Source organism: Echiichthys vipera (genome assembly GCF_963691815.1).
Source record: "Echiichthys vipera genome assembly, chromosome: 15".
Classification (NCBI taxonomy): domain Eukaryota; kingdom Metazoa; phylum Chordata; class Actinopteri; order Perciformes; family Trachinidae; genus Echiichthys; species Echiichthys vipera.
Window position 1 is genome coordinate 11,904,111 of NC_139840.1, and position 27,407 is coordinate 11,931,517.

General features: G+C 39.3%; 4 protein-coding genes across 5 annotated transcripts in view; 2 read left to right on the forward strand and 2 right to left on the reverse strand.

The window, feature by feature from the left end:
• The window catches only part of rock1 (Rho-associated, coiled-coil containing protein kinase 1), a 34,508-nt gene extending 32,403 nt beyond the window's left edge, over nucleotides 1-2,105 (forward strand). The window contains exon 33 of one of the 2 annotated variants that reach the window (XM_083928492.1): nucleotides 88-2,105. In XM_083928492.1, coding sequence (XP_083784618.1) covers nucleotides 88-139 — 52 coding nt within the window. In that variant the 3' untranslated portion in view covers nucleotides 140-2,105. The remainder of the gene's footprint in view (nucleotides 1-87) is intronic. The other variant, XM_083928493.1, reaches the window with a different exon arrangement.
• A 950-nt stretch (nucleotides 2,106-3,055) lies between these two features.
• On the forward strand, nucleotides 3,056-10,008 carry usp14 (ubiquitin specific peptidase 14 (tRNA-guanine transglycosylase)). The gene is made up of 16 exons (XM_083927757.1): nucleotides 3,056-3,184; nucleotides 4,140-4,285; nucleotides 4,762-4,794; nucleotides 4,898-5,002; nucleotides 5,798-5,901; nucleotides 6,068-6,126; nucleotides 6,286-6,416; nucleotides 6,560-6,640; nucleotides 6,762-6,844; nucleotides 7,031-7,145; nucleotides 7,367-7,432; nucleotides 7,534-7,626; nucleotides 7,715-7,843; nucleotides 7,989-8,046; nucleotides 8,794-8,901; nucleotides 9,035-10,008. The coding sequence occupies exons 1-16, from the start codon at nucleotides 3,169-3,171 to the stop codon at nucleotides 9,178-9,180; spliced, it is 1,473 nt and encodes a 490-aa protein (XP_083783883.1). The 5' UTR covers nucleotides 3,056-3,168; the 3' UTR covers nucleotides 9,181-10,008.
• Nucleotides 10,009-10,074: 66 nt separating this feature from the next.
• Nucleotides 10,075-15,999, reverse strand: thoc1 (THO complex 1). The gene is made up of 21 exons (XM_083929033.1): nucleotides 15,924-15,999; nucleotides 15,639-15,712; nucleotides 15,494-15,554; nucleotides 15,341-15,410; nucleotides 14,603-14,721; nucleotides 14,455-14,503; nucleotides 14,244-14,339; nucleotides 14,026-14,108; nucleotides 13,870-13,943; nucleotides 13,673-13,781; nucleotides 13,402-13,536; nucleotides 13,094-13,194; nucleotides 12,913-12,979; nucleotides 12,330-12,380; nucleotides 12,138-12,208; nucleotides 11,885-11,980; nucleotides 11,574-11,639; nucleotides 11,406-11,489; nucleotides 11,121-11,268; nucleotides 10,916-11,000; nucleotides 10,075-10,558 (listed from the first exon to the last, which is right to left on the reverse strand). Exons 1-21 carry the CDS (start codon nucleotides 15,969-15,971, stop codon nucleotides 10,281-10,283), a joined length of 1,965 nt encoding a protein of 654 aa, XP_083785159.1. The 5' UTR covers nucleotides 15,972-15,999; the 3' UTR covers nucleotides 10,075-10,280.
• Nucleotides 16,000-23,964: 7,965 nt separating this feature from the next.
• On the reverse strand, nucleotides 23,965-25,527 carry LOC310957872 (aquaporin-1-like; the record flags this gene model as incomplete). Its single annotated transcript, XM_083928610.1, has 4 exons — nucleotides 23,965-24,129; nucleotides 24,227-24,307; nucleotides 24,472-24,630; nucleotides 25,165-25,527. 4 exons carry the CDS (start codon nucleotides 25,525-25,527, stop codon nucleotides 23,965-23,967), a joined length of 768 nt encoding a protein of 255 aa, XP_083784736.1.
• Between the last annotated feature and the right edge of the window lie 1,880 nt (nucleotides 25,528-27,407).

Genomic DNA, 27,407 nt, shown 5'->3' on the forward strand with positions numbered 1-27,407 from the left:
GTCAGAAGTCTTATTTTTATCCCATCTGGTGGGCTGAAATGTGGCCAAGTCAGTCGCGTGACCTGCTGTTTGTCTCCTGTGTTGTAGCAGAGCGCAGTCCAGCCTCCAAGCGGCAGACACAACTTCCAGCACTTGTTGACAGGAACTTCTTCAGAAAGAGTTGTTTTTTTAAAAAGATTTTTCTCTCCAGCTTTAAACTTCTATTTATTAAATGTGTTACTGGGTGTTTCTAACACGAGACACTTCCTGGTTGGTTGGTTGCTCAGTTGACTTCTTGGCTCTTCCAGTTGACACTTGGGATTTTTCTTATTGGCACTAATGTATTGTTGGGTTCAGTAACTAACCTATAGACCGTACTATACACCTCTTTTGTTAGAACGGTCCGCACAGGATTTTAACATGACCTGTTCAACATGATGCAAAGGTGTTAACAGTGTTGCAGTGTCTGTAAACCAGCTTTTCTGTTGTATGTTGACTTAGATTGGGTTACTAACCAAGGTAAAGATATTGTGTCTCTCTTTTACCGGACACCTGTCTCTCTCTTTTTTTCTTTCAGCTAACCATCTGAACCATTTGGATTTTTTTTCTGGACTCTAAACTTTCCCTTCTTCCTCATCCTCAAAAACGGAGAAACCTGTATTACATAGAAAATTCATGGAAAAAAAAAAGAAGAAAGAATATATCAAATATCCAGCGCTGGCAAATTGCAACACATGTCAGACACAAGGCATCATGGACATCAAGAGGCCTAATACCCCATCTTTCCACATTCAAGAGATAACTGTCATTCAACTCAACAAACGTGCAGCTTTTCGTTTCTACCAGAAGATGGCACACTAGTCTTGAACTACAGATGGACAGTGGAGCGATAGAGGGACTCATGTTGTGGAGATATTCTGTGTTTTATACTATATGACAGTTATGATGGATATTGGAAGGTTAACTGGGGGTTTTGCTGGGACTTGTATGTGTTCAGTTTAAGGTACTGTCATACAGGGATTGCAGATCTGCAGTGAGTGGTTGTGTCTCGGGTGGAAAATGAATATCTATTTTGTAATTTCCCGCCCCCACCTGACAGATGCTCAAGCTTTATGCCAGCATACTTCTGCTTCCAGCTAAGAAAAAAAGAAAAAAAAAAGACTGATGCCTTCATCTAATAGCTCTGGCCTTTTTGCCTTTATTTTTTATCACTCTGCAAGTCACTTATCAGGTTTGAGACAGAGTATTGGGACATAAGTATTAGATGCTTTGAGTATTGAGTGAGGAGCATGCAAGATCATCATTTAAATCTATGCATTATTTTTATTATAATTATTTTTATTGCTCCAAGCCATAAGGAATATTCCATTGTAATGGCGTATAGGAGTCCTAAAACTTAATTGATTTGTTTTTCTGTTTATTTGGTACATTGTCTCTGTGATATATTTTTTTTCTTGTATTGTTTATTTTTTTTTTGTAATGTATTGCCTTACATTGATTCATAAATACATGGTTCAAAAGGAAAACATTAAGTTAACAAATGTAAAACTGCACTGTTTGAATTGTAAATTATTTGTAGACTAAACAGGTGTAGCATTTGGCCCACCTAGTGCCTTAATGTTTGGATATTGATTTTACTGCCATATCTCTTTTTCTTCTTTTTTTTTTTTTCCTTCCTCCAAAACAAGACAAATCTTAACTCTTCCATCATTTATTTTTTAAGAAATCGCCACACGTGTGGTTTTATCGGAACTTATTTTCTCTGGTTTGAGTATATAAAATATATATATTAGATTAACTCTTTATGGACACATTGCAATAGAGTTAGCGTGTCAAAACAAAGTCCCTAGACTTGGTTCATATCATAAGACAAATTTCGGGATGGTGTACCTAAAGTGAGCACCTGTGTCAATGATTGTCCTTGTTAACAATTACAACTTGTTTCTCTAACACGGTGATGTCCCGTTAATGCAAACCCCCCACAGTGTATATAATGAGAGAGACATAAGGATTATGGAATACCTCCGCAATCTCTTTATTTGTAACTTTTTGTTCAGTTAAAAAAAGCACTGGAACTATGATCTACTCTTGTCTTGGATAATTTGCATGGTTAATTGCATTGGAGTCCGCACTGATGGATATGTCAATAAACATATCTGTATCATTCATTCATTGTATACTAGTCTTCACTACAGCCATCCATCCTGGGTTTCATATTTTTATTTTCAGGCTATACATGGGCCCATCCAAAAACTGGACCAGACAAAGTGAGCACAGTCACAGGGACCCCCAAACTACTGTTGTTACTGTGTGATCGAGGGTCGGCTTGATCCGTTTATATTTACTTTAATGACAGTGCAAACATCTGAACAAACCGGCATAAGAAAATTGTCTTCCGTAACCAAGGCAACAACACATTAACTGCTCTACAATCTTACAGTTGCTGTGGCAACATTAGTTATGTTATATAAGCTATATATGACATTGTGTGAAGTGGTTTATGTTGTTAATTTCAGGCAAGGAAAGTTTTAATTGTATAGCACCATTCAACAATAAGGTAAATCAAAGTGCTTGACATAAAACATTAAAAGCATTGGAGAGAAATGCATACAATGGCATTTAGATATAAAATGACGCTCAGATAAAACAATTCCAAAAAATAGCAATACAAACCAGCAAATACAATTATTTTAAATCAAATAAAACCAAGAATATTAAAGGAGTAGAAGTTACAGTGCAGTATAAGCACTTGATAAATTATTGTATTACTAAACAAATAATGTGAGGAATAGGGAGCTTAATCCATCCATGGTGCATTAGAGGTCTGATGGACTAATCGGAGAGTAACGGGGATACATAGGCTCAGGTGAGCCATATGTGGAGTGGACAAATTCACGTGCTAAGAGTGTCGTGTACAGTCTATGGTACTAAGCCAACATCAGTAACAACACTCACCGCTCATAAATACTGTAATAAGTGTGAGTAGTCTGCTGTGTGTAGTCTGGGTGCATTGCATGCGTCAGGGCGGCTAGCAGATGTCAGAGCGCATCGATGAGTTCTCAGCGTGTTGTTGCAGCGTCATTGTGTTTGAATGAAGTTCAGCCTGAGAAGTAGCCAACTCTTCATTCGCGCCCCGGTGGATTGAAACAGAAAAAAACAAAGATTAGAGGAAGTAAACGGTTGCCAAATATGCCGGTGTTTACAGGTATGATGTTATTTTAATACAACACATTCATTGCCATTGAAAAGGACTGTTAAACGTGAACTCATACACGTGTTTTAGTGCAGTAACGTAAATTACGTTTAGCATGCTAGCTTTAGCATGACATCCAGTTAGCATGCTAACGTCTGTCAGTCTTGTAAGGCCACTGGGGGAATTATAACAAAAAAAAACCCACAATATTTCTATACAGAAGAGCAAACGTAACTGTTACAGTGTTGTCATAGAGTCACAGTTAGTGGAGTTTACAGGATGTGTTTGATGAAGCCGGTGACGCTAAACTGCAATCTGACAAACTAAAAAGCAGCTAACTATTAGCCACTGCCGCTAAGTGCAAGCTAACGCTAGTTGTGTTAGCCAGCTAACCGTTAGCTATGGTGGTTTAAACTAGTTATTTAAAGTCATTGTTTCTAAATACAACCCATCCACCTTATCAGTTATTCTTGTTATTCTTCTTCTAATTTAAGCCATGTGAATTTCTGACGTTGTGCATTTATGAAATTATCAGAATAATGTATTTTTTTCATTAGCATAGGTAACGTTAGCCTTGCTAAGCCAAATCATGAGTGTACACTTTAAAAGCACTTAACTGCAGTAAGACTAACAATGCTTACAGGACACAGGTTTGCCGTTTAAACAGGACAGTACCCGAATATGGATTTCTGAAATGGCTAATCAGTCGTATTAACTTATTATTAACGTATTGGCAGCCAAACATCTGCATGTATTCTTTCACTTTTAGCCTTGTGCTTTTATCCCGATAGTCAGTTGGACAGTGACGTTAGCTGTCCGATTCCCCATTACTGAGGCTAATTACCTTAGATGCTGTGTCATACATGGCAACAGTTTGATAAAAGTTATGGTGTTTTTCCCAACACACCCTGGGAGGCTAATTTGTAAGTATGTGTTACTCTAATTTCTTCTTGTTTTGTATGTGCAGTGAATGTGAAATGGGGTAAAGAGAAGTTTGATGCAGTAGAGCTCAACACTGAGGAACCACCCATGGTGTTCAAGGCGCAGCTCTTTGCCCTGACAGGAGTTCAGCCAGACAGACAGAAGGTCATGGTGAAGGGAGGCACTCTGAAGGTATCTGGTTCATGTGCTAAAATATAACCTACTGCAGGTTTTTTTTTGCAAAGGATTAGGCAGTGCTCTATATTTTCTTTTCAACAGATCTCATGAAAAGACCACAACCAACAATTAATTGATCATGTTAACAAGTAATAATAACTTTATTTATATATAACCTTTACAAACAAACATTTACAAAATGCTTTGGCAGACAGTGTAAAGACAAAAGCACATATAAATCCATACATACACATAAACAAAGCAAGATAAACAATGGGCACTTTTAAGAGCAGGAAAAAATGACAAATGAACATCAAGAAAAATTGAAATTACGTTTGGTAACTTCCAGTGTTCAGTCCCAAGTCAAAGTATTTAGACATGTGTTAGAACATTATTGGTTTTGTTCTTTTTAAAGGATTTTTTCACCAAAAGAATAAATAACAGCATACTTTTTTTTTAAAAAGCTAACCAATGTCTTGTCCTTATTTAAGGATGATGAGTGGGGGAACATTAAGCTGAAAAATGTGAGTATTTAAGATGTTGGAATGCATATTATAAGAATTGCTTAGTTTACATAGCTATGCAACCAAATGCATTTAAGAGAATGTAAGTGGATTCTCTTTGCAGGGAATGACTCTGCTGATGATGGGCTCAGCAGAAGCCTTGCCTGAGGAACCTGCTGTCCGGCCCATGTTCGTAGAGGACATGACTGAGGAGCAGCTGGCCTCAGCGGTGAGTAAGCCTGAAAATTACCAGTACGTCTAAAACAACTATGGTGATTGATGTTTTCGGCACTGACTTGGTCATGATACATCCTCAATGTGATGTTTACCAAGTAGAGAACATAATAAATTAAATATACAGTCTGCATATGCCCCTTTTGGGAGATCAGCTTTTTAAGGTGAGACGCTTCTTCAGGTCAGTATTTGTGTTTACCTGAAAGAAAAACACCTAACGAATGAAGCTGCAGTCAGCAAGGTGTTTTGTTATTGTCATAAATATATGGCACTGTTTCCAAAACATTTTTACTGAGGATGAATTGTGCACAGACCACAATGTAATGCATATGAAGGAAAAAATGCTGTGTCACTTGATACTGTGCTGCTCACATTTCTGTTCGGAAATTGTCAGTTTCTCTTAGCAAAGAGTCCTGTTATTAACATAAACAGAGTAGCGGATTTTTTTCACACAAATGCTCTTATTTCAGGTCCCTATAGCAGCACTCGCAACACTGTAACTACTCAACAGTAATGGAAACTCTGCTACACTGTAAATTAATAAAAATGAACTAAACTTTAAAATAAAACATAAAATGTTGGGGAAATGCCATCTTATTGGGAGTGGTAACTGAGTTGACAACTGGCCAATATTGAACACTTGAAGATGAAATCAGCTCAAAATATAAACACAGTAAAATGCTGATCTACCTATATTGTCATTTCTTAGGAATTCTTTATTTATTTTTTAAAACTCTATTTCACCTTTTATAACTGTACAGGAACTTATCCCTTTCTTTGTTCATTTCAGATGGAGTTACCTTGTGGGCTGACAAACTTGGGCAACACATGTTACATGAATGCCACGGTGCAGTGTCTGCGCTCTGTGCCAGAGCTCAAAACCGCACTCAGAAGGTGGGTTTTCTGCCATTAGTGGGTCTCAGAATATATTCAGAAGTTTAAGACTCCAAATATAAAGAGGTGCTGTGTTTAAGTGGTCAACATTATTGAAAGCAATGTTTAAAATCAGCTTTTTGTCTTCCACTTCGTGTGTTTTCCCTTTTCCTGGTCTTATATACAGATATACAGGGGCTCTGCGATCTTCAGGGGCGAATGCACCGTCACAATACATCACAGCAGGTATGAGGCACATTGACTTGATGAATTTGTGAAATCACAGGCATATATTATTGTCTGCAATTTACTAAATGCATTTAAAATGAATATATATATATATATGAATATATATATTTTTATATTTATATATTTTTTATATATATCATTTCTTTGCATCCTCAGCCCTTCGTGACTTGTATGAGACCATGGACAAGACCTCATCTAGCCTGCCACCAATTATTTTGCTGCAGTTCCTTCACATGGCTTTTCCACAGTTTGCTGAGAAGGGGGACCAGGGACAGTACCTCCAGCAGGTGAGAAATTCTTCACCACAGTCACTATCACTGACATCTATACCGCCATCCATCTTGTACCTGCATTCTTATAATAAACAGCAAATGAAAATATCAGAATATGTTCGAATCTCTTGACATTATCGTTCTTTTTTTGTTCTCAGGATGCCAATGAGTGCTGGCTGCAGATGATGAGAGTGCTTCAACAAAAGTTAGAGCCACTAGAGCCAGAGACTTCCATGGAGGTAAAATCTATTAGTTTGATTTTTAACCATCTGTTGTTATAATATGTAATTAAAAAGTGAGTTAAAGACAGATAACAGTTCCAACAAGTTACATTTTTGCTTTTTGTCTGTCAATCTTTAGACCGAGTCTGAGAGCGGAGCTGCCTCTGCCTCTACAAAGAAGAACTTAATCGACCAGTATTTTGGCGTAGAATTCGAAACTGCGTATCCTTGCAGGGTGCCTTTGTTGATCACATAAATATTTGTGTTACTTGTTTGTTTGGTGGGGTGTGACTTTGAACGTTTCTGTCATAAAGAGTGGTGCATGGTTGTGTTGAAGCAAGACCCTGCAAAGGTGTCTCAGCTGTGTGACATTACTTCACAAGACTTTTTCTTAACTCAACTGTTCAGTATGAAATGCACAGAGTCTGAGGAGGAGGAGCCAATCAAGGGCAAGGAAAGCCAGCTCCAGCTCAGTTGCTTCATCAACCAAGAAGTCAAATACCTGGCAACAGGACTCAGGCTGGTGTGTATCAGACAAAAAAATGGAAGTGTATTGAAACAGAGTAGTGCGTGTTTTCTTCATGAGAGAAGTGTTTATATGAAAAGATGCCACTGTTTAGCAAGACGTGCACCCTTTGTATTTGGGATATTTCAAACTATACGTAGATGCCTGGAATATGGTTGTTTGTCTCCAGGCCAGGGTGATAGGGATTAAATCATGTTTTTGACTGATTTCTTCTCCAGAGACTGCAGGAAGAAATCACAAAAATGTCTCCATCCTTGGAAAGAAATGCCTTGTATATAAAATCTGTAAGTATTTCCGTTTAATTTGAAAGAAGTGATCTTTTCTTCTGCATTAACAAACTTGAAATGTATTACTCTTCTGAAATATTTTCTACCTCTCCCTCTAGTCAAAACTCAGCCGTCTCCCTGCCTACTTGACTGTTCAGATGGTCAGATTTTTCTACAAAGAGAAGGAGTCTGTCAATGCAAAAGTCCTTAAGGTTTGTCTTCTCTAAATCTCTCATTTACAACATGGCTCACTATAACTTGGCATTTAATGCAAACATATTGTTTTTGGCTTTTTTCAAGGATGTCAAGTTCCCACTCATGCTGGATGTCTATGAGCTGTGCACCTCAGAGCTCCAGGAGAAAATGCTGCCTATCAGGTCAAAGTTCAAGGAGGTTGAGGACAAGAAGCTAGAGGAACAGCAGAAAAAGGTAAGGTCGATCAATGATTATCTTATTGTCTAGCTACCTTTCATGCTTAGCTTGGAAGTAGAAAAGCTCCCACTTTATCATACAGTGTTGTTACCAGTTCTGTTCAGTGTCTCATAATTTCCTTTTTTGTTTTTTTTTGCATTAGTTGGTGAAGAAGCAAGATGCAGCAAAAGTGAAATATGAACCCTTCTCATTTCCTGATGGTAAGTTGGGACATGACACCTTCTCTACACTTAAAAAAAAAAAAGAAAGAAAGAGGAATGTAACTTAAAACGCTACCAAAAACATAAATACATCTTACCATTTTTTCAAGTACCGTATTTTTCGGATTAAAAGTCGCTCCGGAGTATAAGTCTCACCAGCCGAAAATGCATAATAAAGTTGAAAAAAAACATATATAAGTCGCGAGTCTCGAGTATAAGTTGCATTTTTTGGGGAAATCCAACACCAAGAATAGACATTTCAACTTGTTAAAAAAAAAAGGCCTTCATCCATGGATACTGTGACATAAACCATCTAAATCCAGGCACTCAAGTTGATACTTAAAATCGATTAATTAGTAGGGGTATATCCATTTTACAAATACAACTGATTCAGTGGCAGGCCCATAGAGGGCGCTAGGGCACCACCCCTCAAAACCAGCACCAGCATAAAAATGAATTCACTTTATTTATTCATTAATTTTATTCTATGATTAAAGTGATGTGGTCAATGAGTAGCTTGTAATGCATTTTCTAATAAAACTAACAAGAGAAGACACTGTTCAGTGAAACATTAGTTACTGGTGTCTTAGGAATCAAAGATCAATGCTAAGTACCACACTTCTATCCAGAAGTGTAATGGCATTAAAGGGTAGATGTTCCTTTTTTTTTTTTTTTTACTTTCTGCTGCTTCATTCAGTTATTTGCCCAAGTTGAAGGAATTGTGACATGCTGCCGTTTCACCTGCAGACCTCGGTTCCAACAACAGTGGCTACTACGACCTGCAGGCTGTGCTGACACACCAAGGCCGCTCTAGCTCATCCGGTCACTATGTGGGATGGGTCAAGAGGAAAGAAGGTAAGCGCATTTGTTCTACACCGTACCTTAAGTGTTAGATCAGTGACTAATCATAACGGCAAAGAGGAACCTAATCCCACAAGTACACAGATGTTCAGGAATTTATGTTTCCTGTGGTCTCTGCTTCTGCCAGATGAGTGGGTCAAGTTTGATGATGACAAGGTGAGCCTGGTGTCTCCAGAGGATATCCTGCGACTGTCTGGTGGTGGGGACTGGCATATAGCATATGTTCTACTGTACGGCCCCCGGCGGCTGGAAATACTGGAAGAGGAACAGTAGCTGTGGAAAATTTCCTAGAAGACAAAGACAACATCCAACACACATACAAAATGCCATTTCCAAGCACTGTCTGCATAGATGTGCAATCAAACTGGTGTCTTTAAAGATTTGATGACCTTAATTTTTGTTTTGTTTTTGTAACCAACACAGATGCTTGTAAAACAAATACTGTCAAATGGTGTTAATATTCAACTATAGCAGGCTTTGAAAATGTTATGAGTGGCGATCTCTGGACAGGATCCCTAAAGAGGATTTTAAGTCTAGCTCTGCAGTTTCATTAAATGTTTTATACACATTGTATATTTTTTAAAGCCTTTGATAAGGTGCTCATATCATAAAAGCTAAATATTTCTCTTCAGTCATTTAATCAACTTGTACAAAAATGCCTAGCCAAGCACTTGACATTCAGCCTGACATTCTGTCTCGTATCTATTAAGATTTTCACGCAACACTGTAAAGACTTCACCTGTTCCCCTCTGGGAAACATGGGTTCAATCTCAGGTCTTTTCTTAAGTGCTTGGCTCACATCATCTCCTGGTATTGTTCTCAGATGTATTGACAGATGACAGATGAGGTTCTTTCTGCCAGATCTTCACTAATGATTTTTTGGGGGAAGTGTGTGGGGAACTGGTTTAGAACAGGCTGTCCTTGTGATGAACTGTGTGGTTAAATAAAGACTTGAGATTCAACCATGATGGCTTATTCAACAAGCCTTGAACATTGTTCTGGCTGACAATGATTTCAGACTTTTGAAAACTACAGCCTCCAAAAAGGCTACGCTTCCCTTTGTTTCTCTTGCAGCCCTGCCACAATGTGTAAGACCTAACCATCGACACTCTGTAATAAGTTATTGACTGATTGCTTTTCATAGGTGGTGAAAATAAACTTATACCAAAATGTGAGATTCTTTAATGTGAGTATGGGATCATAATCATTGGTATAACATGATCTTGAAAAAAACATTTATTGAATCATTTTTACAGTTAAAAAATGACTTTCAACCTATACTACATACAAAACTTTAGCCTCCAATTGTTTTTGGTATGAAAAAGGCTGCTGCAACAATGTAATGGAGGTACTAATGATTTAAGAAATAAACCTTAAGCCTCACTGAGGTTATCTGCCATCTGGGCGAATCCTGCAGCATTTAGAGCTGCGACCAGGCTCTCCACTGTAGCTTGGGTTCCCTCTCTGTCCTGCCAGGCTACAAGCAGCAGTTTTGCCTGCATGTCAACATCTTCACTGTCTGTTTCAATCTCTCGCAACTCTGACGCCTTCATCTCCAGATGAGACGCCAGCATCTTCCACTGAGCGCCCAGTTTGGCTGCTATGTCATCCATCTGCTGGTTCGACACCATCTTGCTCTGTATGCCCAGACCTGCACGAAAGACAATAGGGAAGATAAAAATAGATTTGATTTGAAAAGGGTGGATATGTGGAGCATGAGGGGATTTAATCACCGAAACTAGGACCTTAAAAATACAGATGTCGAGCTGAGGGGAAGGATAAACCAAAGCTATGTTAAATTTTAGTTGAAAATGCATGATACGATATCAATAAGGGCTCCATATATTCCCTGAGAAAAGCCTGAATGTAAGATAATCCATCACTCCTCCATGAATTAATTTGTGTTAAAAAATATGGAAAAGAAAGAAGAAAAAACGGGTGGTCTATATGGTGGATATGACCCAAACAAAAAAGGTACTGGGTTCAATAGGTGACTATTCAAACTCACTGTCATTGCTGTCCTTGAGAAGATTGTCTCCATTATCGTCATCATCCTCTTCTCCTGTCTTGATCTCTTCAGAGGGAATGTCCTTCTGCATATATGCAATGGAAATTACAATATCAGTGTTTGTCAACCATTTGTGTGTACATCATACATCCCTTTATAATGATGAATACTTTTTTTTTTTTAAAGAAAAAAAAAAAATTCTCACCGGCAGTTCTTTGGCCAGTTTGCTAACCATGCTGTCTAGGTAGTCTGCCAGGCTCTTGAACTTCTGGTTAGTAGGTTGAAAGAAGTGTGGACTTCTCCTGGACAGCATCCTCAGGGCACGCCAGCCGTAGTTTGGATTCCGCACAACTCTGCATTGATTTACAGAAGAAACAGAAGAGTCACGCAAACATACTGAGTGGAAAGCTCAGAGTGAAGCTAGTAATGCTCTTTTGGTTCTTGAAGACCTTCAAAAGTTCTGATAAAACATGTCACAGTACAAACTTACTTGTACTCATCCTCCACCATGTTTGCAGGGTCTGCCTGTTCAATGGCCTCCGCAAAGAATTCATCCAATGACGGCATGAACTCCCTGAATGAAAGATATTCAATGTAAAAGCATATATACAAAAAGGTGAGCGTGAGAATTGTTGCCTTTGTTTTCTTAACCACTGACCTGCTGTCTGACTTGCAGGCCTCCATGTTGTCGTGGTGCAGGTTCCACAGTCGAGTCAACTCATCACTAACAAAACAAAGAACAGCGTGAATTACGGAGGTAAACTCCACAGGCTGTTGTTCATTCCACTTTAGCTACGGTCTACAATTGATTATTCACTTTTTTTGTCTCAACACATTACAAACAAACGCATGCCCTGCACACCTGCATCCTTGCAGGACGGATGCTTACCAGTAAAGGGTTTAAACCGGAGACTTAATATTTTAAAAAAATATTACTCTGCTAGCCAAACCCAGTATTAGATCACATACTTTCCCATGAAAATCTTGCGGTCTGGTCCTTTTCCAAGGAAGTCTTCTGGAGCTTGTCTTTTCCTAGTGGGTCTTTTGGGTTTGTCGTCTACTGTCCTGTTAAAGAGGGAACAGGTGGGGCCAACTGTCATTTAAGCATGCTAGCCCGAGCTCGCTCACAGACAGACCACGTTTTTTTTGTTTAAAATGTGAATTAAACAGTTTATAAATCAATCAAATGAAATAATCATCTGTCATGATTAGGCTACTGTACCTCTCTTTCACAAAGCTTGGGCATCCCTCGTTTTTCCAGCCATTCCAGCTCTCCTCTGTGTTGAGGATATGCTTTAAAGAAGAACATTTCTAGTGTCACTGGTGTATGGAGAACAAACCAAAAAACTTGACAGAATGTGCAAAGTGAGCCTCATTCAATATTAAATAAAAGTATTCCCTAAGTAAGGCTCACCTCAACCATGGAGGCAAACTTGTCTCCATCAGGAGGGATCTCCTTCAGCAGCTACAAGAGAGCAGTCACAGATTAATGCAGGTTTACTTCTCTCTCTCTGGACCCTATGGCTGCATGATTAATCATTTGTCAATAATTGTATCATTCGCAATACGGGCAAGTACAATATCCAAATTGCACTGGGGCGCAATATTTGTTAAAGGCAAAATGTATCAAAGTAAGTATTCTAGTACTGCAAAGATATCCCAGCCCACAAGTTGTATTCTACAGACTTGAGAGAAAAAATGTTGTTCATTTGAATACATTTTTCAATGAAAATGAGAATGATGACGCTCCAATATCGCAACTGCAATATCAGTCATAATAATTGTAATAAGATATCGTCCTCATATAGTGCAGCCATACTCTGGATGCCATTCTAGTAAAAAAGGATACCTGTCTAAATGGCAGGTACCTTAGAATCTTAACCAAATCAAAAATAATCAGCATGTCAAAAAGTGCCTACTGTACGTCCAACCAGGTAAATCTTGACATCAAAACTGGGAAGACAGTGTATGGTTTGCCCATGTGATGTGTGACTGACCTGATACACCAGTTTAGTTGTCTCTTCAATCCACGTAGTCTGGTCATCATTCAGAACGCAGCTGGAGCTGTATGAGGACAAAGACATTGCAAAATATGAACCCCCAACAACTGACTACTGCTTGTTGCCACACACTTTTTTGTTTACTGTTCTACAAAGTCAGCGCAGAGACATGCTTCACCTTTTGAACTTGACCTGACCCTTCAGGTACTGGAAGAGGATGAGGTACTGTAGTAGGATGTGCCGCCTGAAGTTGCTGTCACTGAGCTGCAAGTCCATCAACTGAAGACGGAGAGCAAAAGAAAATAAATACAAATTAACATATTCAATACCAATGCATTCAGAAATAAAGTATCTACAGTACATAAAAAATAAGACCACTGTGCCAGCTTGTTGTTTACCAAGTGCAATGTAATATTTCATCCAGTCTTTAAACAAATAAATTGTATAAACGGCGGATAATTTACAGGCTATAAAGAGGTTCCTCACCTTCTCGCTTGTTAGAAACTTGGCAAAGTAAACGTGTTCTCCTCTGGAAGCTCTCAGCTCCTCCATCTTTCTCTTAGAGGCCTGCATGTCATCCAGTTTATAGCTTTTGAACACTGCCAAGGTCTCATCTGAGAACTGAGCGGGACAAAAAGGAACACACACCGGCAGTGAGTCATTGCTTTTAGCATCTACTTTGGGATTTGTTATGCTCTGACAACATGGAGAACAAAGGGGGCAAAATTTTCTCTGCGTTTGCGGTAAAGTGCGTTACCTTAAGGAATGTCATCCAAGAGAATTTATCGTAACACTGTGTAGGGTTTCTGAAGTAGTCCTGCAGTGTCCAGAACTTTCTGTACAAGTTGTAGTCAATTGGGATGGAACTGAAAAAAGTAACAAGCAAAAGCATAATTTAAATCTATATATTTTTTTTAATTTTGCCATGTATTTTAAAGCGTGACTTTCACTTACCATGGCGCAGGAGCATCATCCTCTCCCATTTCTCCTTCCTCCACCTCCATGCCCTCTTCCTTTTCTTCAGTGTGCTATTAACATGGAACCATGAAATAAGATTAAACTTTTAGAAATTTTAATTTTCAAAGTAATCATCAGGTTTCAACACTTCACCTTCTGGCCGAGAGTGCTTTCTTGTTCGTTTTTGTTGAACACTGTTATATTGTCGAGATTAAACTGGCTCTGTAGATTGAGACCTGGAATAAACACAAACGGCAGTATGACAAGCTAAAATCAGAAGATGGTGTCCACACATTATCATACAAAATATCCACAAATAGTTTACGTCGTCATATATATTCAAAGATAACAAACACAAAAGATGTGTTTACCTGATTTTTCAGACAGAGGGAAGAGACGTGCCAGGAAAAGCTGTATTCGCCCACAGAATACAGTATTCTGGGATTTGGAGAGCCTTCTTAAAAGATCTACACATATTACGAGGTGTGTTACAAACAGGAACTTTGGAATTAGAGAAATATAATTTTATTTCTATATTTTAAACAGTTTTGTTCATAAACAAGAATGAAAAACTATCCTTACCGTTACACATCCTCAACAAGTAGTTCTTTCCAGCAGTGTAAAAAGAGTTCTAGGTGATGGGAGAGCACAGACAAAGTGATTTAACGATCTATATTATGCTGGATGAATACTTCCAACTGCCTTTACTGAGAGCCTGTGGCTTATTTACCGATTTCCAGGTGGACACATTGTCCTCGACGAAAGAGAATATTTTGTCACATTGGTCGAGAGGAAGACAGTCCAATACATCTCCCAGCAGGATGAAAGGAGTTGTAGCAGAACAGATACCTGTGGTGAGAGGTGAGATGAGGCAACAATAACAGGGACATTAATGGCAGCAGTAGCAATGACAGATAAAAGGCCTAATAGATAAGGGTGAAAATGGGGGAATTGTTGGGTCCATGTAAATCATAAATAAGTCAGAGTGTGGTCTATACCTACTCTATAAAGTGTCCTGAGATAACTTTTGTTATGATTTGGCACTATAAACAAAATTGAATTGGTACATTTCAGATCAACCTTATGCCAGATGTTAGAACACACACACAGAACACTGCATAGAAAAAAGAGGCATTTTAACTTAGGTTTTGGCCATGAAATTGAAAATATAAGGAATCACTAACATAAGCTAGGTTAGGGAGGGACTTAACAAGAAGAATTATCCTGCAACCCTTTAAATATTTGCTGCTTTTGGTGTTTTAATTCTGTTTTTACAATTTCCTATCGTTAGGAAGATGCATAATATATGGTGACTTTATTCGAAGCTCAACTGTCTAATCAGAACAATACAGATAATACATAGTTTAACTGAGTGTCATGTAGCCACGTGTGGGCAATTTCAATGGTATGACACAAAATCATGTATAACTTTATTCGTTTTCAGTCAAAAATACGATGAGTAACATACCTTCTGCAACTGCATCGATGCTCAGGCAGATGAGGGACAAGTATTCTTCACAGCTCGCCTTCTGCTCAACCTGAAGACAACGCAAAAATGTCAAGCTTTCATGTTATCATCTGTTAGAATAAAATATGGGTAGATTACCGCCAATTTACTTACAATCTGATCCCCCAAAACCCCCCTCAGCGCCTGGTCCAGTGTAGTCTTCTTCTCAGTCTCACTGTAACACACGAGAACACGTATGATGATGCGCTAAACTAACGTTGTTCATGCGTATGCATTCAACTAAATAAACAATACTCACTTCCCAGGGAACTGGTTGAAAACATTTATTAAATGTTTGCTGTTTTTACCAACCAGGCCATGTTTGACAGAAGCCTGTAGGTGTGTTGAGAGGGAGAGAGAGAGAACATTTAACATTCGTGAGAGAAAAACATCGTTAGATAGCGTTTTGTTAGCTTAGCTAGCACGAACACCAGCTACCAGAACAAGAAACACGCAGTAATCAGCCGGTAAGCTTGGTTTGATGTTAAGTACGCACACACTATAACGCTATAATAGCACTTCTTTAATTTACGCGATTTCTCACCGTAAATTTGTTTTTAGCCTCGACAAAATTAAACAAGGACGGCGACATCTTTACAACTTTGCAACCGGAACTGACGCAAAACGTCTTCCGGTTTCTTCGGCGGTGCGTTCAGGAACACTCTGATCCAGAACGTACTGTTTATGACAATTGTAAAAAATAAAATATAAATAACACTGGGTTTTATCTTCACCATTATTACTACAATGATTTCCGCAGTCAGCTTCTTCTTGATTTGCAGTTGTACAATATGTATTTTGTCCTTTTTAAAAGAAAACTCTATTTAACTAGATTGTATTTAATTGACATTTTGTTGTCTTAAGGTTAAACCAGATGTAATGCTGCAGGGTCTGTGCCAACTAGCCTACTATTCATTTGTGTATGAGGAGCAATAATTCCTCCATCGTAAATAAATCTAATTTCTTGCAGAAATACCAAAGACAGTACCAGCACCAATTAGCTTGTAGTCAAATCACAACATTTAGACAGCTTTCATGAATACACTAAATAGAAATAAGTTCCGTGGCCTATATTGGATATTATATGATATAGGAGGCTAAATGAGTGAAGAGGACATCATTTTTTGGAAAGGATTCATTCTCATGTTAGGAAGTCTGACTTTTAGTCAGTTAGTTATTGATGTAACTGCATTAAACAGCATGCATGCCTAGATCCATTTAAGACCAGGGGGTGGCAGTGTTGCACACTGTTATGTTATGTTTGTCCACTATATACACTGGAAATCAAAATTAGGGAACAAAGTATTAATACTTGATTTATTCTGAAATATTGTTAATTTTTACTGTTCAGAATTTTATGGAATATCCGCTGTGGCTATACCACTGCTGTACTAGCAGCTGTACTTACTTACTTTGAATGACTTCAGCACATCTGTGTCCACAGGACATCACTACTTTCTCACACTGCTCTGATTTGATCTTGGTCCATTCTTCGTCAGTCTCTTCCACAGTTCGGTAACTGTAGTGGGTTTCTTAGAATTTACTTTGTTGCCAAGGATTTTCCAGAGTTTCTCTATGGGGTTTAGATCTGGACTCTGGGCTGGCCATTTCATTGTTTCAATATTCTTAGCTTCAAGGAACTGCTTAACCTGTTTTGCAGTGTCACAGGGAGCATTGTCTTGCATGAAAATTGCGGGCTGAGTCGGAGACAACTGTAGTGGAGGTATTGCATGTTGCGGAAGGAGATTCACATAAACATTTGCATTTCCTATTCCCCATTGAGAATTTGCCTTATCCTGTCCTCTTGTGCACTTGATTTACGTGGAGGGCCGGCCTTCTTAAGGGACTTAAATTAATCTGTGTTCTTGTGAAGTTTCAATATTCTTTAAATCAGACTTGCAACGCTCGACCTCTCTTGCAATGGCTGAGGGGGTCATCCCTTTGGCTTTCAGAACAACATTTCAGAGTGTGTGTGTGTGTGTGTGTGTGTGTGTAGACATTATGTACCCGTGGCAGGATAAACCTGAAATCCACCCTTTCCTGATAATAATCCCTGTAGCATTTAACATAACATATACTGTACATGCAGCAACTGACATAACATTTCCGTTTATTTGAATGTGCTCACTTCATAGACTTATTTTGACTTATTTTACATGTAGGCCTTGTGGTTATGAGGTTTCACAGAGGTTGCAGCTGTCAAATTAATGTGTTTTTTATGCATGTGTGTTTGTGTTTGTGAGCATGCACTTGCATACAAGTTATGGGCATACAATTTAAATGAAGAATTTACTGTTCAACAATGTCAAAGAGCACAAGGAACAGCGTAGCGTCACATGGTGAAGTCAATCATTAAAATCCTGATCTGTTATTTTAAAAATACATACATTTAAGGTGTATTAACATACGTAATTGATTTTAATTATAATTCTGTGGGTTTAGTTGAAGGTGAATCAGAATCAGACTTTATTCACCAAGGAATTTTTATGCTGTATTTACTAACATTAATGAAACAGACCTTTAACAACACCATAAAACATTAACAACCTGGATTTGGTAGTTGCTGAGTGTTAGTCGGTACTTTAACACACCAGTTAATCAATTTGAGAGTAATAGCAAGTTTCAATCCCGTGTTTTGCATTTTGGTGGTGGGGCAGCCCTTTGGTTCAGCCTTTAACTTTGACAGAGCCAATGTGACCACTGTGGCCTGTTTTGATCTGTGTTTACCAAGCAGTTTCGCGGGTCAGGGCCTCTGAAATAGATTGTGGGACCATTCACCTTCTGCACCCTCTGACACGCGTTTATAGCCCTGCCGTTAAAAAAGGCTGTTAACTAAACTTAAAGGTGTTGCGCTGATGTTTGGAGAAAAACACTAAAATCGAGAATACAGTTGTGCTATCCAGAAAGAGCTGGGGGACAATAATTCATCATATCTGTGTGGTCACGGTGGTCATAAAAGGGAAGTAAAAACTGTGCACTCTCTGCAGATTTGATTGGCACATTTGTTTGTCATACACAGAGTTCTGCATGTAGTTCGCCAGAAATCTAACAGTGCCCCACTTCCCCACAGCTCCGCACGGCCCCCCTTTCTGACACAGCATTTATTAAACCTTTGCCAAAAACTGATGAAAAGCAGGGAGAGGGAGTGAGCTTGGCAAGTAGCTCACAGATAAGGACCAAGCATCAGTCAATAAGTTGAGGCCAGGGGTGGTGAGGAGAGGATGTGTTACTCTGTATTCTGCTAAACCCTAAGGAAGCCGCCGTATGTTCCTTTGAATGCAAGTGTTATTCTATATTTTCTTGTTTTGGGCAATAATTTAGTCAACAATGTGTACATTTTTCTCTCAATTCTGCCTGATTCCCCTATTCCCCAACACCCTGACTGTGGGACTCAGCTACCCATGTTCCTGCTGAAGAATTCAATCTTTAAGAACAGGGCAAATATATAATTTTGTTTTTAAAAAACGGTTCAGTCATTTCCAGAAACAGCAGGGCACTGTAGCTTTCCGCAAATATTACTCAAGCAGAAGTAAATAGTTAATTTGCTCGGAAACTATTTGCAGAGTTATTTACTGCAGCAAGGTGGTGGGATTTATAGAAATAAACAAGTGTTCACTGTAATAAAGGAACATGTTACTGAGTGCCACAGTTTAGCTCATTATTTGTGTGATAAGATAAGATTAGATATACTTTATTGTCCCTGAGGGAACACTTTCCTTGGGCAATAGTGCTAAACGCAGCTGCAAACAACTTAAAGCAACATGTAGCCAACAAGACAGCACAGTGGTACACCAAATTTAATAATGGAATCAATTACATGCAACAAAAAATATGTAAAACATTGCACGTTATTTTAAAAACAATCTGTGACCACAGTGAGGAACTTATATCAGGCTTTGGCTAACTGGATCAATTAACTGACGGGTTTAGACTTTTTATGGGATTTGTTGACGATAGAATATATTGAATATTGCCAGCCTTAGCCTTTAATGTGTTACTAATCAAAGTGAAAAAAAGGCACACATTTTCTATCACAGCCATTGTTGAGAATATTCAGGCCATGTTGTTGGGTTGAATATCACCCTGCTTACTCTGAAATCAGTGTAAATCAGGTTAAGCCTCCATTCCCAGTTGCTGATTTTGTCTAGATAAATATAATGAGAGGACCAGTGAGCACTCTCCCAGGCCAACTCGTGGAATAAACAAGCACAACATGGGGAGCCAAATCATTTGATGAAGGACAGTCTCAGACAAAATGACCGACGGGCAACAAAAAGAGTATTGTCCATGTTGTTGAGGACAAACTTCAAAACAAGGGGCTAAACACAATGCTCTGACCTCTGAGGTTAAGCACACAAAGAAAGGAGATTCTAGATTGGTCTCCGTCACATGACCGGCCTCTGAAATTCCACCATAAAAAAAAAAAAGTGAAGAAGTGTCATGATATATGAGGGAAATAAACCCATCAGCCCAACTATCCTTCATTGATACAGAGGAAAGCTATAAAGAATTATGCATTTACTGAATGTAGATCTTTATTTTGATTGTTTCAGACATTGCAATTACATTTAATGAAATATGTTGATCCATACAGGCTTTGCTGGGGCGTATAACATCTTCCCCTTGCATCGCTATATCTGTTGCATTTATATTTAATACTGCAGTAAAGTTTGTGTTATATAGCGGTGATTTTCCATCATGGATATAACCTTACTAGTGTGGCAATAACTGGAACTTGGACCAGACAATATAACAAAAGGTACACCTTTATTTCCTCACAGGGCATTGTAAAATTATTTGGGACACAAGACATTTTGTTAATGATCATCTCACACAGAGCAGAAATAATGGGAATGCGCAACAAGGGTACGTGCATCCAACCACAGCGGTTATGCTGCCTCTGATTGGTGCTTAAACTAACAATCCCTAGCATCTACGTAAAACGACCTTGGTTGGATCGCTTTCAAAACGTGTGGCTTCTGTTGAGAAATGTCCAATGAGTTTAAAGTCACTTGATGGTTATTCAATGACTAGCCAAGGGTGTGTGGACCATCACATACGCATAAACCATAAAAATGGGATGTGAGACGTGCCATGTGCGTAGATGGAGGCATTCTTGTGACACAGCCAAACAGGAAATCTCTGTGACGACCACATCTTGTCTAAGTGTGCTTTTTACTTTTTTTACTAACTGCTTTTTTACTGAAATAAAGTGCTCGTGTGTGAAATTACCTAACCTACATCCTTGTCCTGTTTCATTGAAGAGAGATTTTTGGGACTGTCGCCAATCACCTTAACTAAAATAATACAGTTTGTGATACATTATAAAGAAACTATGTCAAGGTCAAGCAGATCTAAATCTACATTGCATTATTGTGGTAACACCATGTAAATGAGGTTATGTTGACTTTACTTTGAACGTTGCAAATTAGAGAACAGTTTGAAAGAAAAATAGAATTTTTATTTTATTAATTTCTGTAAATCATATGTTGTTTACAGATGTGCTAGTAGGCCAAAGACTGAGCCGAAAGTGAGCAGATCATGAAAGTGGGCAGATCATGAAATAAACACACTGCAGGGCTCCAATATCCAATTATATATTACACCTGAATATTGGAGCCCTGCGTTGTGCACACTATTTATTTATTTCATGTTCATAGATGTGTTGGCAGACAGCTTAATGTTTCTGAGGGTTTTTTTGTGCCACTAACTTGGACCTGGGCTGCTGTTGCCTTCTGCAGTTATTTCAGCTGTATCGTTTGGAAGTTTTGTGTGCGTGGACACAGAAGGAAATCATAGATAAGAGTTGCTGTTATGCCGCCACTCATCGGCCCCCAGCCAGTACACCTGCTGGAATGAAAGCAGAGATCGACTAGATTTGTGTCTGATATAATAAAAGGGTTGTTGGAGGAAAAGCTTATAAGTGTCCACTGACACCAGATTAACCAGCAGTTTCATTTCTAGGCAGCAGGATTTATACCACATCCAGTGAAAATGATGTGTAAATCATTCAAACATTACATAGATGAAATGGATAATTCATGTCAGTAGTTTGGGAATAGTTAGCTTATGCATGTGTAAATCATCTGTGCAGGCCATTCCTACAATCACATGGTAACATTACATTACAATCAAATGTCTTTTGACATGCATAATTTGAGTGTTGATCAACCAAAATTAACCGCATTTTTTACAGTGTTCTATATCTCTAAGAATTTTGCAAAGTTGTGCATGAGGGTCTTATGGTGACCATTATATCTCTAAAGACAACATCTTCTTATCATGGCCACAATGCGCGCGCGCACACACACACACACACACACACACACACACACACACACACACACACACACACACACACACACACACACACACACACACACACACACACACACACACACACACACACACACACACACACACACACACACACACACACACACACACACACACACACACACACACACACACACACACACACACACACACACACACACACACACACACACACACACACACCTTTGTACCTCAGTACCCCCTGCCAGGAAAACACACTTGGATTTACACACCTTAACATGACATTTGTGTAGCTGTTGTTGCAATTGTGATTTGCTGCACATGCTTCCTGATCTGCTGGCGCGCACACACAGTTAAATTATGTAACTAAGCATTGAGGACAAGTCTTGAATCATGACAAGACCTGCCAAACACAGGAAAACTGTACTGGCAAAGGAACAGTGGTCTCAAGAAGACCGTCACCAACACTGACTGAACAGGATATTCACTTCACAACAGTGTAAGTATCCAACATCAACAGCTCTGACAGTCTTGAACAAAATCTGACATCTTCAACAAACTGATATAACTGGTATTCCAATAGTGCCTCTTATCCTCTATTAAATGAAACCCTTGTCCATCCCTACAGTGCTTATTTTAGCAGAAGTTACCTTCACCATTAGTCTGTTTCCTGAAATTTCTGTCAACTGTAGAAAGTCTACTGTTGGTCAAATTGCTGTAAAAGTCAACCACAGATTTAGCACAGGTATGTTTTAGTTTAGCACAGCTTATCAGACACTGCTATCTCATACAGAACCAGCTAAAGTGTGGCAAAGAACTCCATGATGAAGCCTAGTCCTGCGGTCACTTTATTTTGCTGCAAAAGACAATCAGCATTTACAGCTAAATGCTTAAAGTTAGTTTGTATTATTAGAATAAAAGCAATGATATATATTGGATAAAACTTTTTTCTTTTTTTATTATTAAATCAATCATCCTTTAAACTGAGACGATGGCCCCTTACTTTGTTAGCGGATCCGACAGGCCCGCCACTTCCCATACACAGAATATGCAAAGCACGTAGGGCCCCCCCGAGTACCTGGCGGGAGCCCCAAAGAATTAAGGTTAGTAAAAAATGTCATAATTATTACATTTCAAAAATATCTCAACTAATTATGAACAGACCCATGTTTTTTTTTTAAAGAAAGTGAGAATTATTTCAGAACTTTTATTTAAGGCATATGCATGTAATATAGCCATTACTTTAAATAGAGCTAGTGCTATACTGATAGATAAACAGTAGACCTAAGCTATTATGAACAGTTGTGCGACATGCTATTTTTGTCATCAGAAAATCCTAATGTTTCGGTATTTTTATTTAGCTTTTGCTAATTACATTTTGTTTTAAGACTAGTCACAGTGTCAACGGTAAAATATGTTTATGGAGCAACACACAATCAGGAGGAAGATTCAGATGATGAGCAACTATCCACAAGCAGTCAAAAACTACAGCATACTGAACAACTCCAGCAACTGTCCATGTCTAAAGGCTTCAGGTCAGTACAATGCTGTGATGAACACTCCTCAGGTTCAGCTACAGACATTTCCCCAAGGGAAAATTAAAGAAAATATTCTATGATGACAATTTGTTCGTTTGTCAATTTTAAATAGTTAATAGAAAAGATGTGAGTGAAACTCTGCTTAGGGCCCCCCAAACGCTTAGCAGCAGCCCTGGGATCCACTGAGCCTAAATCCATTTGCAATAGCTACAACTCCCCCAAGCATCTGAGCCAGGCTGTAGCACACACATCTGAGGGCTAAGGGGTTTGACAGTTGACCAGTAGGCCCAAAGTAATCGCAAGTATGCACCGCTAATGCACCCGAAGCTCTGAGCTCGTGTGACATGTGGCCAGCAGCACCTACAGCTCCCGAGCTGCCTTCTCCCCCTGGAATGCCACTCTCATCGTTTCCCCTGATAGCAGATATAGCGGTAATTTTGAACAGTGACAGACCAACTAATCCTGCAGCCACAGCCCTCCAAAAACACCCAGCTTTTGTTTCAGGTCATATCTGCTTCCAGTGTGTCTGGTGTGTTAAATCAACGTACACTGTAAGTGCCTCAGTATTTATAGTGTGCAGGAGGTTTGTGTGCAAAGGTGAGGAGAAAAGAGGTGTAAAGGGATAAAGATGAAGACTTCAGTTCACACATCAGTATAAGAAAGAAGATGGACCATTTTTATTGAAAAGCTATTTTATTTGATACAACTAAGAAGTAGTCATTTCCATTCAGATGTGGTCCTTGACCAGTCTTACACATCACCCAGAAGAGGCTCACGAATCTCACTTCCCAGTGTTGTGTCACAGCAGAACACAACTCTTTTTTTTGCACTGAAAGGCTCCTGTCCACGTGTCAGCAGATAATTATACAGAAGAGCTGCTACCACACCTGCGCTCATTGGTCCTGCCCAGTACACCTGAAAATTAAACAATACAGACATCCCTCTTCCAGTAGGAATGACTCAAGAATCCCTAACACTTGCAAAATATGATTCACAGCTCCACAATACATACCCAGTGATCATCAAAAGAGTACTGTATGACTGCAGGACCAAAGGATCGAGCCGGGTTAATGCCGCATCCTGTGAAGCTGATCTGTAAAAAAAATCAGAGAAAACACCACTTGTCTTTCTGGCTGCAACATCAGCAGATTACGTGCCAGCCTGATTGGTTCATTCTGCACCAATCTATTCTACCAGACCACAGTGAGAAGGAGAAACCATGTATTACATCAATGGCGGTGGAAACGCGTAACTCACCCCGGCGAGGTGTCCCAGCCCCACTGACAATCCGATCGCCAGAGGCGCAAATCCACTGACATCACGTCTTTTGTCGGTGACTGCAAGCACACACAGTACCAACTGAAGGGTGAGCAGGAACTCTACACCAAAGCCTTGTAACGGGCTGATTCCATTTAGCTGCAATAGGGGAGAAAATACCCGAGTTGGAATGGAACAAAAACAGTTGGACCACACTTTAGTTGCCTGACTGATTCAGTACTTAGGGGTATTTTTCCCCAATTTTATTCCAGGTCTGTGTGTCATAGCAGTTTGGCCCGTCTCAGTAGCAGTCCCAGAGGAACGTGTCGAAATCGTTTGAGGTCATTGTCATGTCACTGACCTGGCTTAAAATTTGTAAATTATCCCTTTAAGTTACTGCAAAGGACAAGATTTCATCATCAACCCTCCTCAGTGACTTATGGCCTGCCTTTATTGCGTGACAGGTACAGACAATAAGTGCTGATGAAAATTATTATTTTTAATTAAAACAATTCATCACCAGTAGTTAGCAAATATGAACGACTTAGAGATTAGAACACAGAAGGAGTTACAGGCTTTTACAAGCAAAAATATATCAGGCTGGAGGGCAATTCCCCAAATGCCACTCAATCTGAGCAGTACATGTCATTCATTAAGGGGAGCGTTACTCAGGAAAAATGGATTCCACCTTACCTTGTTAACACCAAGTGAATGTGTAGTTCCTGGCCTGATACCGTACACAATGGCACTGCCAGCCACTGCTCCCAAAATCTGAGCTATCATGTAGAAAAAAGCTCTGACAATACTTATCTCACAGCTGGCTAGGAGGCCTAGGGTGATGGCAGGATTCAGGTGGGCACCGCTAATGTGACTTATGCACTGGGCTAATGTGGCAATGGACAAGCCAAAGGCAAAGGCCACTTTTATCTCCTGGTCAGGGTAAGAATTATTTCGGTCCCCTATCGCAGCCGAGAGGCCGGTGAACAAAAAAATGATCATTCCCAGAGACTCAGCCAGAACAGCCCTCCAGAATACCAAGGTTTTAATTTCTGACATGGCTACTCACATAACATTTCACTTCATGCTAACAAACAGATATTGTGAAGTTTGAGTGATACACTCAGGCTGTGGCGCAGACAAAGATTTGGTTTCACCAGCAACCCGCTGAAAACATCATGTTCACCAGCAGTCATCAAGTGTGTGGTTTTAACAAATCAGGCCTGATTAGAAGCAGCTGAGAGATGTGCATTTCAATCAGTGAGAGTGACCTCCAACTTCTCCTGTTCTGTTCAGTACTTTTCCAGTTTAACAAAAAGGTGGAGCTGCTTTTACTGATTTTCACAACTCATATTCACCAGACTGTTACTTTGTGTGTGAAGAAGTGAAGTGAATGTTGAAAAATATGTTAAATTAATTAATTTTACTTTCTTTTAGGGGGGGGGTCGTAAAAAAGTAAAAGAACAATGTTTTAATATGATTTAGGAATTAAAAAGCACCTTTTTTTTATTTGGCTTAATTCAAAGCAAATGTGTGAAGGACACTCATCAGATGTGTGAAGGACATCCAACTCCCATGACCTTTTCTCAAGTCTTTGTAAATGGTTTCCCTATCTTTCAATCTATCTCCTATTCTATTCTGAGAACGTGTCACGCAGAGCCGGCTGCATTGAAGTTAACATTAGTCAAATACTGCTGTGAAGGAAATGGGGTCTTTTGAATTCACAACAAGGAAACCAGCCACCCATTCTGCCTTTTCCATGTGAACGGACTGACAGGTTAAAAAAGGTTATGCCACTTCTTATCTCCTTGTCAGTAGAAAAGAAAAGGACACCTGTCATAGCATCAACTTTGACTTGGGCAACCAAAGAAAGAGGACATCCCCATTTTTCTGTATAAAAGAAATGTGTTTTTTCTCAATTTTCATTATTTCAGTTAATTTTCGATATATTCTCAAATTGAATACTTTTTTCCATCTTCTGTCTGAGAGATTAAGACATTTTTCGGACATTTAAAAAACAAGCTACGGATATGTTTCAGTCAAGAGGATGAGAGATTTATTACTTCAGAAGAGCAGGAAGCGATATATACTGCACGTAATAAAGTGAATGTGATAGGAGAGTGGAGAGATAAGTGTGGAGAAATGACAGGAAGGACAAAGGGTATACTCTCTAACCCTGTGGGCAGAAGCCTGCCAACTTTCCTCTCAACCGATATGTAATATGTTGAAAAATCACCTTTTTTTTCCTTTTTGGTACGTGCATTTTGAGAGTGCACTACTCTATTGCGCAGCATTTCATGGGCCTTACTTCCACCCGTGCATCCACCTGTAGGCTCTGCGTCTACAGGGGAAGTTGTCATCATTTCACCCGCCTCCGTATGGTGCTTTGCTTGGGGTTTCCTAGAAAGGAGAGAAGAGGCCAGGGGTTCAACATCAAAGCTGTACATGTTCTATTTACATTCACATGATAATAGTCCGTATGAGTTGCCTGACTGAACCCGAGCATCAGCAATTATTACATCAGCCGGCAAATCGATACACAGAGAGGTTCATTCATCTCTCAGCAGTAATGATGACCGCCCCAGCAACACATTATTTTTGTTACGCATTGGGGAATAATTGTATACTTAGAAATATCATCAACTAAACAGCTGTGGTATGAATTTATCAAGCGGATACGACTTCTTTCTTAAATATTAGTCAGAGAGAAGGATAGCTTTCCACTGACGGACAGCTTCTCTGGCTGAGAACAGTATTACAGCCCACCAAAACCCCGTATTGATCCTTCTTCAGTGGAAACACCTCGTCACGTGTGCCCTCCACTCACCCATGATGTTCACACCCCTGGCTTTCCGTGGTAAATAAGACACAAATATGCCGCCCCCCCCAAATCAAGTCATCCAGAGGCATATATTTATATATATATCACCAAGATGCAG

What these genes read in the sequence shown, in the direction of transcription:
- usp14 (XM_083927757.1), top strand. An exon ending in TGGCAACAGGACTCAGGCTG is followed by an intron (nt 7,146 to 7,366) that starts GTGTGTATCAGA and finishes TTTCTTCTCCAG; the next exon opens with AGACTGCAGGAAGAAATCAC. An exon ending in TAGAGGAACAGCAGAAAAAG is followed by an intron (nt 7,844 to 7,988) that starts GTAAGGTCGATC and finishes TTTTTGCATTAG; the next exon opens with TTGGTGAAGAAGCAAGATGC.
- thoc1 (XM_083929033.1), bottom strand. Translation starts at nt 15,971, where the DNA reads ATGTCGCCGTCCTTGTTTAATTTTGTCGAGGCTAAAAACAAATTTACG. An exon ending in CATCGATGCAGTTGCAGAAG is followed by an intron (nt 14,722 to 15,340) that starts GTATGTTACTCA and finishes CTCTCACCACAG; the next exon opens with GTATCTGTTCTGCTACAACT. An exon ending in ATGGTGGAGGATGAGTACAA is followed by an intron (nt 11,269 to 11,405) that starts GTAAGTTTGTAC and finishes AAATCAATGCAG; the next exon opens with AGTTGTGCGGAATCCAAACT.